This window comes from Oncorhynchus clarkii, unplaced genomic scaffold (genome assembly GCF_045791955.1).
Source record: "Oncorhynchus clarkii lewisi isolate Uvic-CL-2024 unplaced genomic scaffold, UVic_Ocla_1.0 unplaced_contig_6259_pilon_pilon, whole genome shotgun sequence".
Taxonomy (NCBI): Eukaryota; Metazoa; Chordata; class Actinopteri; order Salmoniformes; family Salmonidae; genus Oncorhynchus; species Oncorhynchus clarkii.
Window position 1 is genome coordinate 69,853 of NW_027260885.1, and position 13,768 is coordinate 83,620.

At 40.3% G+C, this 13,768-nt stretch overlaps 1 protein-coding gene across 2 annotated transcripts; it reads left to right on the forward strand.

Annotated features, from left to right (window-relative positions):
* The first annotated feature begins 5,551 nt into the window (after positions 1 to 5,551).
* LOC139402081 (zinc finger protein 431-like) lies at positions 5,552 to 11,059 on the forward strand. 2 transcript variants are annotated; one of them, XM_071146182.1, is made up of 3 exons: positions 5,552 to 6,005; positions 6,069 to 6,174; positions 9,258 to 11,059. In XM_071146182.1, the coding sequence occupies exons 1-3, from the start codon at positions 5,652 to 5,654 to the stop codon at positions 10,583 to 10,585; spliced, it is 1,788 nt and encodes a 595-aa protein (XP_071002283.1). In that variant the 5' UTR covers positions 5,552 to 5,651; the 3' UTR covers positions 10,586 to 11,059. The 2 variants fall into 2 exon arrangements, with proteins under 2 accessions (XP_071002283.1, XP_071002282.1); XM_071146181.1 differs by having other exon boundaries at positions 5,552 to 6,174; positions 9,261 to 11,059.
* Positions 11,060 to 13,768: the final 2,709 nt, after the last annotated feature.

The window sequence follows — 13,768 nt, forward strand, 5'->3', positions numbered from 1 at the left end:
ACATACCTGACCATATATCTACACATACCTGACCATATATCTATATCTACACATACCTGACCATATATCTATATCTATACATACCTAACCATATATCTAAACATACCTGACCATATATCTATATCTAAACATACCTGACCATATATCTAAACATACCTGACCATATATCTACACATACCTGACCATATATCTACACATACCTGACCATATATCTACACATACCTGACCATATATCTACACATACCTGACCATATATCTACACATACCTGACCATATATCTACACATACCTGACCATATATCTATATCTACACATACCTGACCATATATCTAAACATACCTGACCATATATCTAAACATACCTGACCATATATCTAAACATACCTGACCATATATCTATATCTACACATACCTGACCATATATCTACACATACCTGACCATATATCTAAACATACCTGACCATATATCTAAACATACCTGACCATATATCTACACATACCTGACATATATCTACACATACCTGACCATATATCTAAACATACCTGACCATATATCTAAACATACCTGACCATATATCTACACATACCTGACCATATATCTATATCTATAAATACCTGACCATATATCTATATCTATACATACCTGACCATATATCTACACATACCTGACCATATATCTACACATACCTGACCATATATCTATATCTACACATACCAGACCATATATCTAAACATACCTGACCATATATCTACACATACCTGACCATATATCTATATCTAAACATACCTGACCATATATCTACACATACCTGACCAAATATCTAAACATACCTGACCATATATCTATATCTACACATACCTGACCATATATCTACACATACCTGACCATATATCTATATCTACACATACCTGACCATATATCTAAACATACCTGACCATATATCTACACATACCTGACCATATATCTACACATACCTGACCATATATCTAAACATACCTGACCATATATCTACACATACCTGACCATATATCTATATCTAAACATACCTGACCATATATCTATATCTATACATACCTGACCATATATCTAAACATACCTGACCATATATCTATATCTAAACATACCTGACCATATATCTACACATACCTGACCATATATCTAAACATACCTGACCATATATCTACACATACCTGACCATATATCTAAACATACCTGACCATATATCTACACATACCTGACCATATATCTATATCTAAACATACCTGACCATATATCTATATCTATACATACCTGACCATATATCTAAACATACCTGACCATATATCTATATCTAAACATACCTGACCATATATCTAAACATACCTGACCATATATCTAAACATACCTGACCATATATCTAAACATACCTGACCATATATCTATATCTACACATACCTGACCATATATCTACACATACCTGACCATATATCTAAACATACCTGACCATATATCTAAACATACCTGACCATATATCTAAACATACCTGACCATATATCTACACATACCTGACCATATATCTAAACATACCTGACCATATATCTAAACATACCTGACCATATATCTACACATACCTGACCATATATCTATATCTACACATACCTGACCATATATCTAAACATACCTGACCATATATCTACACATACCTGACATATATCTACACATACCTGACCATATATCTAAACATACCTGACCATATATCTACACATACCTGACCATATATCTACACATACCTGACCATATATCTAAACATACCTGACCATATATCTAAACATACCTGACCATATATCTAAACATACCTGACCATATATCTACACATACCTGACCATATATCTATATCTATACATACCTGACCATATATCTACACATACCTGACCATATATCTACACATACCTGACCATATATCTACACATACCTGACCATATATCTACACATACCTGACCATATATCTATATCTACACATACCTGACCATATATCTAAACATACCTGACCATATATCTACACATACCTGACCATATATCTACACATACCTGACCATATATCTAAACATACCTGACCATATATCTAAACATACCTGACCATATATCTACACATACCTGACCATATATCTAAACATACCTGACCATATATCTAAACATACCGGACCATATATCTAAACATACCTGACCATATATCTACACATACCTGACCATATATCTATATCTAAACATACCTGACCATATATCTATATCTATACATACCTGACCATATATCTAAACATACCTGACCATATATCTATATCTAAACATACCTGACCATATATCTAAACATACCTGACCATATATCTACACATACCTGACCATATATCTAAACATACCTGACCATATATCTAAACATACCTGACCATATATCTACACATACCTGACCATATATCTACACATACCTGACCATATATCTATATCTACACATACCTGACCATATATCTAAACATACCTGACCATATATCTACACATACCTGACCATATATCTAAACATACCTGACCATATATCTACACATACCTGGCCATATATCTAAACATACCTGACCATATATCTACACATACCTGACCATATATCTAAACATACCTGACCATATATCTACACATACCTGACCATATATCTACACATACCTGACCATATATCTACACATACCTGACCATATATCTAAACATACCTGACCATATATCTACACATACCTGACCATATATCTACACATACCTGACCATATATCTATATCTAAACATACCTGACCATATATCTACACATACCTGACCATATATCTACACATACCTGACCATATATCTATATCTACACATACCTGACCATATATCTAAACATACCTGACCATATATCTACACATACCTGACCATATATCTAAACATACCTGACCATATATCTACACATACCTGGCCATATATCTAAACATACCTGACCATATATCTACACATACCTGACCATATATCTAAACATACCTGACCATATATCTACACATACCTGACCATATATCTACACATACCTGACCATATATCTACACATACCTGACCATATATCTATATCTACACATACCTGACCATATATCTAAACATACCTGACCATATATCTACACATACCTGACCATATATCTACACATACCTGACCATATATCTATATCTAAACATACCTGACCATATATCTAAACATACCTGACCATATATCTAAACATACCTGACCATATATCTAAACATACCTGACCATATATCTACACATACTGGAGTCAAATTAACACAATGATCCTTTGGTTTTCAGATTTAAGAATGTTTTCTAAACCTCCTCACCTTAGCTCCATAGAAATGTATTGGTATCTGACCGTCCGACTGGACCCATCTGGTTGGCTGGCCGACTGGACCCATCTGGTTGGCTGGCCGACTGGACCCATCTGGTTGGCTGGCCGACTGGACCCATCTGGTTGGCTGGCCGACTGGACCCATCTGACCGCCTGACTGGACCCATCTGGTTGGCTGTCCGACTGGACCCATCTGGTTGGCTGGCCGACTGGACCCATCTGGTTGGCTGGCCGACTGGACCCATCTGGTTGGCTGGCCGACTGGACCCATCTGGTTGGCTGGCCGACTGGACCCATCTGACCGTCCGACTGATCCTAATAAAGTGTCTTTGTAAAACGCAAAAAAACACATTTAATCCTGATTAAAGGTGAGATTGGATTATCAAATCCTTATCCCTATACAGAGGATCAGAATCTCATGTTTCAGTTTTTGAAAACATTTAATCCTATCCGATAGGGGAAATCCTAGCAGATAACTTTAGAAAAATTGGGCAAGGATATAACAGGAACACAACCAAACAATCCCTTATCCCAGTGTCAATAAGGCTGAATGATAATCACTAGTGAGTTCAGCAGCACAATAAGGCTGAATGATAATCACTAGTGAGTTCAGCAGCACAATAAGGCTGAATGATAATCACTAGTGAGTTCAGCAGCACAATAAGGCTGAATGATACTCACTAGTGGGTCCAGTGTCAATAAGGCTGAATGATAATCACTAGTGGGTTCAGCAGCACAATAAGGCTGAATGATAATCACTAGTGGGTCCAGTGTCAACAAGGCTGAATGATAATCACTAGTGAGTTCAGCAGCACAATAAGGCTGAATGATAATCACTAGTGGGTCCAGTGTCAACAAGGCTGAATGATAATCACTAGTGGGTCCAGAGGTACAATAAGGCTGAATGATAATCACCAGTGGGTCCAGAGGTACAATAAGGCTGAATGATAATCACTAGTGAGTTCAGCAGCACAATAAGGCTGAATGATAATCACTAGTGGGTCCAGTGTCAATAAGGCTGAATGGTAATCACTAGTGGGTCCAGTGTCAATAAGGCTGAATGATAATCACTAGTGGGTCCAGTGTCAATAAGGCTGAATGATAATCACTAGTGGGTCCAGGGGTACAATAAGGCTGAATGATAATCACTAGTGGGTCCAGGGGTACAATAAGGCTGAATGATAATCACTAGTGGGTCCAGGGGTACAATAAGGCTGAATGATAATCACTAGTGGGCCCAGGGGTACAATAAGGCTGAATGATAATCACTAGTGGGTCCAGGGGTACAATAAGGCTGAATGATAATCACTAGTGGGTCCAGCAGTACAATAAGGCTGAATGATAATCACTAGTGGGTCCAGCAGGCCTGTCTACAATAGTTACGGATACAAGTATCCTTCCTGTGTGTGTATTTTGTTTTCTTTCCTTCTGCCCTAGTCAAAGGTGTCACTCATCAGTCACCAATCAAAAGACACACCTGCTCTTTTTCCCTTACCCAATCACATCCCCTTTCCCGTAGTTTAAAATAATTACGGGTTATGGGTCTCGTAACCCCCCCCCAAAGGGGTTCGTAACAACACTGGAAAGAAAGTTCAAAGTTTATTTGTCATAAAACAGTAGCGAGGCTACATACAGGCACAGGTTAGTCGGGCTGACTGAGGTAGATATGGTTAAAGTGACTATGTTTATATGATCATATTTATTGTCTGCAGTTGTATTGACGTCATTTGTATGCTTGTTATGTGTATTATGTACATAGAGCCGCATACAGAATTTCCCAGTGGGCATGATAAAGTCATGATCTTATCTTGTGTAGAGGAAAATCTTGGCTGTAAGGGGTAAGAGAAAAACGTATTTGTTCATTTTTCAAATGATTTGTTAGGGTTTTCTTTTTTTAGTGAATAACTGCTTTGCCAACTCCAGTCAGCAGATGGCGACTTAAGTATTTCAGGTGATGCTCCTTGTGTGACGTATAATCTAGTGGACGGAACGCTTCTGCAACAACAACTCGGCTACTTATGCAGCCAGTTCCGTATCTTACTCGTCAACATAAAACCGACAAAATTCAAGCTTCTTTGTCCGTATTTCTGTATATTAATCTGTGTTTTTAACGCATTTTTCTTTGCATATCTCCTAGTTAAATTGTAAAATAGCTTGTTAGATTTACTAATTCGTTAAGATTGATGCTTAGCCCAGTACTAGGCACGTCGCTAATTCTAGCTAGCTTTCATCCCCGATATAGGAGTGAAGTTGAGTCCGCTATCCTCGCTCGACCATGAGCTCACTAAGCTACTCCCTCCCTGCTAAAGAAGAAGAGGTCGGATGGACGGAGAAAGAAGATCTGTACATTGTCGTGAAAGAAGACGAGGAAGTGAAAGACGAGAAAGAGCCTTTTGGAGTGAAAGAGGAAGAGGGGATAGAGGCTGTCACAGTGGAAGGAGAGGAGGTAGAAGCTTTCAGAATGAAAAAGGAGGAAGAGGAGGCTATCACATTGAAAGAAGAGGAGGATGTTACCGTGAAATACGAGAAAGAGCCTTTAGGAGTGAAACACGAAGATGGGATAGAGGCTGTCACAGTGGAAGAGGAGGAGGTAGAAGCTTTCAGAATGAAAAAGGAGGAAGAGGAGGCTGTTAAAGTGAAAGAAGAAGAGGAGGCTGTTATAGTGAAAGAAGAACCTTTTAGAGAGGAAGAGGATGCTGTCACATTGAAAGAAGAAGAAGAGTATTTTATAGGGAAAGAAGAGAAAGGACCTTTTGGAATGAAAGACGAAGAGGAGACTGGAGATCTGATTAACACTAGTGAGTACTATCTCAAAAACAGGAGCACAAACTTTGCCATTGTTCAACTAATGTATGATTTTTAATAAGAGGCGTTCTACTGACGTTTTACACTTGAATATGTTATTCGGGGGTGCGTTCAGTACGAGAGAACAGTGTTCGGCGTTTAATTAAACAGTGTGATTGGTGTCCCAGAGATTGTGCTTTCAAATGGTCACATCCATATTAAAGGAGAAATGTGCAATACCTCAATTTGTGGGTCACGAAGCAACAACAAAAAAAAAAACGTTTATTTAAGCATTAACAAACACACTCTGTGTGACAGACAGACACTTTGGCTGGATCAGAGTACCCCAAAGGAAGGTTCCTTAGTGGCTAGATTATTAGAACCATAATCTACAGGTTAAGTAAGGAGAAATGCTGCATCTTTTTGACTATTCGGATTCAGCCACTCACCATACAGCCCAGGAAGGGTGGCCTAGTGGTTAGAACGTTGGACTCGTAACCGGAAGGTTGCAAGTTCAAATCCCCGAGCTGTCGTTCTGCCCCTGCTAACCTAGGCCGTCATTGAAAATAAGAATTTGTTATTTAACTGATTTGCCTAGTTAAATAAAGGTAAAATAAAAAAATCCCACAAGTTCATTGATGAATTCGCATGCAAAATTGGCATATATTCTCACTCCTAAAATCCCCCCAGGTGGATCATTCCATCAGACCTCATATATTCTCACTCCTAAAATCCCCCCAGGTGGATCATTCCATCAGACCTCATATATTCTCACTCCTAAAATCCCCCCAGGTGGATCGTTCCATCAGACCTCATATATTCTCACTCCTAAAATCCCCCCCAGGTGGATCATTCCATCAGACCTCATATATTCTCACTCCTAAAATCCCCCCAGGTGGGCCATTCTATCAAACCTCATTGTACATATTTGTTAATATGGTCCTCCTGACTACCAAATAAGATTGTGGTCAGAGAAGAGTTGATATCGCAAATGTTTTTCAATCCAATGAAACGTGATTTTCCCCTTAATCAGTTTTTGAAAAGGTTTGTCGGTGCGCTCACTAGGAATCTGCTGTTTATATGTTCAGATATACAATGGGGTCCGAAATGATTGACTCTTGATAAAGATGAGTAAAAAAAGATTGTAAAATAAATACAGATATTGAGCTATATTGTGTGCTAAAAAAAAATGGGAAATTATAGGTCTAATACAATTGTTCGGAGAAAGATAAATGATTGAATCCCATGTTTTCAGTACCTTTCAATACCTCACCTTATGAGGAAAACAGCGCTGAGACTTTTTTCTAAAATGTTTAATGTGATCGTCGAAGATCCTTTCCAATGTGTTCAACAGGCTTTCCAGCTTCAGTTTGAAGGGATTGTGTTACCCATGTTATCCGTGTTGGCCGTGTTGGCCGTGTTGGCTGTGTTGGCCGTGTTGGCTGTGTTGGCCGTGTTGGCTGTGTTGGCTAGCTCCTCCGAACAGTGTCCTGACGAGAGAGCACATGTTCTATGCCAGGCAAAATCACGCATCATTAGCTTATTGTTATGGATGTATCACAAGTAAATGTCACAAGAAAACATCTTAAACAAACGCAGCTACTTTGTTGTCATTCTGTTTGACGTGACCGTGTTAGCCATAGTTGGCTAGCTCGCAAGCAAGGGATAAGAACTTGGTAGCCTAGTGGTTAGAGTGTTGGACTAGTAACCGGACTAGTAACCGGAAGGTTGCAAGTTCAAACCCCGAGCTGACAAGGTACAAATCTGTCGTTCTGCCCCTGAACAGGCAGTTAACCCACTGTTCCTAGGCCGTCATTGAAAATAAGAATTTGTTCTTAACTGACTTGCCTAGTTAAATAAAGGTAAAATAAATAAAAAAGAACGTTGCCAGCCGGCAAATGAACGACCGCGTTGCATCCATAGATAGACAACTAAAAGAAGTGGGTCGCGTCTCCCGGCAATTTAACCGATAGAATGAATGACCATTCGGCTTGTCTAGCAGCCATAGATTTGTGTCGGGATTATATCTCATGGAAGGATTAAACAGAATGAATACATTCATTAAAATAAATATTTTAATGAAAATATGTCAATCATTATTTCGATATGTCGATATCCCGTTGTATAAAAGTGATAATGCCCACGAAGATGGCGTTTGGAGGATATATTGGCACGGTATATAGACAGAGACAACAACTGTGTCAATATAACTTTCAAACACTGTCTTCTCAGACGTTATCACTTTAACACTACCGCCACTCTGTGATGAAGCACTCTGCTGGTCAATATTTACATTTCAGCCATTTAGCAGACTCTCTGATCCAGAGACTTACAGTACTGAGTCATTTAGCAGACGCTCTGATCCAGAGAGACTTACAATACTGCATTCATATTATTAAGATAGCTAGGTGAGACAACAAGATATCACAATCATAACAAATACATTTTCCCTCAACAACGTAGTTATCAGCAAAATCAGTGTAAGCGAAGGAGGGGACATGGGGTTTATTTAAGATACTCTTTAAAGAGGTAGGGTTTCAGATGTTTTCAGAAGATGGGGAGGGACTCTGCTGTTCTGACATCAGGGGAAGCTTGCTCCACCAATGGGGTGCCAGGACAGAGAAGAGCTTTGACTGGGCTGATCGGGAGCTGACCTCCATTAGGGGTGGGAGGGCCAAGAGACCAGAGGTGGCAGAACAGAGTTTTCTGATTGGGTTGTTAAGAACCCTATTCTGATGATAATCCCCTATTGGATTTTGACCTCCTAGGTACCCTCTCTAAGGTCGGAGGTCACCATAAAGCAGGTCTTAGTGATTGGTACATCAACCCATGGGTGTCCTGAAGTGACTCAAATGTAACGTCTATTCAACCCCCCTCAAGGCAGCATTGATTTAATGTTTTAACCCAGGGAAGGATGAAACAAGGAACTGTTAAGGCCTAAGTATTTAGGTCTGCCCTCCGCTCACGAGGGTGGCAGATTGTTACAAAGTTTTATTGAGGGATCTTGTCTAGATTAAACCTTGTAGAAAGCGTTTTATCATGTAGAAGTTTCATTCAGATCTTTCTGTTTAAGCAAATACTCTGTTTGTCTTTTTAGCAGGAAAGAGACCAGACTCTCACCCTGACCGTGGGAAGAGTCCAGACCCAGAGATGACCAAACCAGCAAGACCATACCACTGTTCCCAGTGTGGAAAGAGATTTATTCAGTCATCGCATTTGAAAGAACATGAGAGAATACACACAGGAGAACAGCCATTCCAATGTTCCCAGTGTGGAAAGAGTTTTACAAATGTAGGGAACCTGAAAACGCATGAGATGACGCACACGGGAGAGAAGCCTTTCTACTGCTCCCAGTGTGGAAAAAGGTTTACCCAGTTAGGGAATTTGAAAACACATGAGATGACACACACAGGCGAGAAGCCTTATCACTGCTCCCATTGTGGAAAGAGTTTTAGACACTCAGGGCATCTAAAAGTGCATGAAAGAACACACACGGGAGAGAAGCCATATCAATGCTCCCAGTGTGGAAAGGGTTTTGGACACTCATGGCATCTTAAAGTGCATGAAAGAACACACACTGGAGAGAAGCCGTATCAATGCTCCCAGTGTGGAAAGGGTTTTGGACACTCAGGGCATCTAAAAGTGCATGAAAGAACACACACTGGAGAGAAGCCATATCAATGCTCTCACTGTGGAAAGAGATTTATCCAGTCATTGCACCTGAAAGAGCATAAGAGAAAACACACAGGAGAGAAGCCTTTCCAATGTTCTCAGTGTGGAAAGAGTTGTATCCAGTCATCGCATCTGAAAGAGCATAAGAGGATACACACAGGAGAGAAGCCATTCCAATGCTCTGAGTGTGGAAAGACTTTTAGCCAGATAGGGCAGCTGAAATATCATGAAAGAAAACATACAGGGGAGAAGCCTCATCACTGTTCCCAGTGTGGAAAGGGTTTCAGATACTCAGGGCATCTAAAAGTGCATGAAAGAACACACACTGGAGAGAAGCCGTATCAATGCTCCCAGTGTGGAAAGGATTTTAGACACTCAGGGCATCTTAAGGATCATGAGAAAATACACACAGGAGAACAACCATTCCAATGCTCTCTGTGTGGAAAGAGTTTTACCCATTTAGGGAACCTGAAAATGCATGAGATGACACACACAGGAGAGAAGCCTTTTCACTGCTCCCACTGTGTAAAAAGTTTTACCCAGTTAGGGAACTTGAAAACCCATGAGATGACACACACAGGAGAGAAGCCTTTCCACTGCTCCAAGTGTGAAAAGGGTTTTAGAACCTCTGGGAACCTGAAAACGCATGAAATGTCACACACAGGAGAGAAGCCTTTCCAATGCTCCCAATGTGGAAAGAGTTTTACCCAGTTAGCGAGCCTGAAAAGGCATGAAGGAACACACACGGGATAGAATCCTTTCCAGTGTTCTCAGTGTGGAAAGACATTTTCCTGGTCAGAAAGACCTGAAAATCACACGAGAGAAGAGAGACACTGTTGTGGGTGGCAGAATGTGGGGTGAGCTGTTGTAACTTCTCCAGATTGATGCTCTGTTCTGTGATGAACTGCATTTCATAAACTACTACGCCTATTACCTGTCTGCACCCTAACACATTGTTGCCATTGTCGTCTGTAACTGTTGCATTAATTAAGTACTATTATCACCTTCCTCTATATGAGGGGACATGCAACTATCTGCATTTTTTTTTTGTTCTTCCCTGACTATGATCAGCGAGACAGATCTCACTTGCTTGTATTTAAGATGTACTATTATCACACCTTAAATAGTCTCTGATCTTTGGGATTGAGTGTGTTCTGACTTTTAAAAAAATTGCAATGGGTTTCTTTGGTTTATGGCCACATGAAATCAAATTGTATGAAAGCTTACTCAAAAAACAGGCCTATTTTGTTAGCCGGACCTTTACGTCTCCAAGCAACAAAAAATAAAAACAGAACATATTTAAAATGTATTTGGCTTTGATTCATTTAGTCACTGTATTTAGTTAATTTGTGTAGAAGTTATCAAGCTAAACATGTATGAAAATGTGACGACGTTGTTATGACAACAGTTGTTGACTGGGAAACCCAGACGCGAGCTGCCCAGTGACGCGAGCTTACCAGACAGGCTAAATGCCTTTTTATGCTCGCTTCGAGGCAAGCAACACTGAAGCATGCACGAGAGCACCAGCTGTTCTGGATGACTGAGTGATAACCCTCTCGGTAGCCGATGTGAGCAAGACCTGTAAACAGGTCAACATTCACAAAGCCACGGGGCCAGACGAATTACAAGGACGTGTACTCAAAGCATATGCGGACCAACTTGCAAGTGTCTTCACTGACATGTTCAACCTCTTCCTGACCCGAGTCTGTAATACCTACATGTTTCAAGCAGACCACCATAGTCCCTGTGCCCAAGGAAGCGAAGGTAACCTTCCTAAATGATTACCACCCGTAGCACTCACGTTGGTAACCATGAAGTGCTTTGAAAGGCTGGCCATGGCTCACATCAACAGCATCCTCCCAGATACCCTAGACCCACTCCAATTCGCATATCGCCCAAACAGATCCATAGATAATGCAATCTCAATCGCCCTCCACACTGCCCTTTCCCACCTGGACAAAATATGTGAGAATGCTGTTCATTGACTATAGCTCAGCATTCAACACTGTAGTGCCCACAAAGCTCATCACTAAGCTAAGGACCCTGGGATTAAATACCTCCCTCTGCAACTGGATCCTTGACTTCCTGACGGGCCGCCCACAGGTGATAAGGGCAGGCAACAACACGTCTGCCATGCTGATCCTTAACTCTGGGGCCCCTCAGGGTTGTGTACTTAGTCCCCTCCTGTACTCCCTGTTCACCCACAACTGCGTGGCCAAACACGACTCCAACACCATCATTAAGTTTGCTGATGACACAACAGTGGTAGGCCTGATCACCGACAACGATGAGACAGCCTATAGGGAGGAAGTCAGAGACCTGGCAGTGTGGTGCCAGGACATCAACCTCTCCCTCAACTGCGTCCTGGCCAAGATAAAAGCAAAGCAGTGCAACACAAACAACAACACAGAGTTACACATGGAATTAACAAAATGTACAGTCAATAACACAATAGAAAAGTCTAGATACAGTGTGTGCAAATAAGGTAAGATTAGGGAGGTTGGGCACTAAGGTAAGGCACTAAGGTAAGGCACTAAGGTAAGGCAATAAGGTAAGGCAATAAGGTAAGGCACTAAGGTAAGGCAATAAGGTAAGGCAATAAGGTAAGGCACTAAGGTAAGGCACTAAGGTAAGACACTAAGGTAAGGCACTAAGGTAAGGCACTAAGGTAAGGCACTAAGGTAAGGCACTAAGGTAAGGCACTAAGGTAAGAGAATAAGGTAAGGCACTAAGGTAAGGCAATAAGGTAAGGCAATAAGGTAAGGCACTAAATAGGTTGTGGGTAAGATGGCATCAGTAGTACTACTACTACTACTACTATCACTACTCAGGTGAGTGAAGCCTGATAGGAACTGGAAGACGCCAAGTAGAGCTACAGTTTAGTACCGTTTTCATTTGGATTTAAGTTACCTGCTACTTCATCATTTTTGTACCTTTTTAAAGGTGACCATTTTTACCATCCAGGAATCTGTTACACCTCACCTGGATTACAGTTCTTTCTTATACCACCATCCAGGAATCTGTTACACCTCACCTGGATTACAGTTCTTTCTTTCACCACTTACCATCCAGGAATCTGTGTGACAAACAATGGATATTCAATTCCAAATGTGATTTTCCTGTGTTTTATGTATACTTCCAGACTGAGGTTGGAATAATACTGTGAAATTGTGAAAAAAAATACGATAATATCCTTTTTAGTGTAAAATCTTTTTTTTTTTAAAGATGGCCTGAAATTTCAGCTTGTTTTGGTTGGGTTGGAGTTCTGGACTGACTGGTGACATCACCATGATGTAAACGACTTAATAGACCAATAATCTCTCTGCCAATAACAGATAGTTTTCAGTTTTCCCCTCCACCCCTCAGACCACTCCCAGACAGTCCTAGCAAAATTCTTGCTTGAGAAATTGCTCTTTTGCTAAAGAAGCTATTTTTGTTTATTTTTGACCAAAACAATCCCAGTAAGGTACTTAATCGTTACTCGGAAATAATTTGATATTGAGACAATGACTGCCTTGGACCTTTTAACCGATTTGTTGTTGTTTGAACCGCAGATTGCCCTTTTAAGTAGCCTACCAAATAACAATGACGCACAATTAAAGTACATCCTACGAAGCACTACAGCCACTCTGCGATGACGTGCTCTGCTCTTTTATTGAAAAGATCTAGTCTGGATTAAACCTCATAGGACAGTTTTATCTTGTGGGCGGAGCCAGGATGGAAAATATTTTTGGTGTCTCAGATTGTTCTGGCAATTCTCACGTAGAAACTTCCTTTGGGAGGAAGGATGCTTGACGTGCTTTTTACATTTGTATCCCAATTATTTGGGGTGAGAATCATGGTGGAATTGGAAGGTTTAGGTCATCAAAGTTTACGTAAACTAAATACAATTAACAATGGTGTGTGTAGTCAATCAGTAGTGTTTAGTCAGTAGTG

Coding starts and splice junctions, on each gene's coding strand:
- LOC139402081 (XM_071146181.1), top strand. CDS start 5,652: ATGAGCTCACTAAGCTACTCCCTCCCTGCTAAAGAAGAAGAGGTCGGA. Junction 6,175..9,260: donor TGGAGATCTGATTAACACTA/GTGAGTACTATC, acceptor TCTTTTTAGCAG/GAAAGAGACCAGACTCTCAC.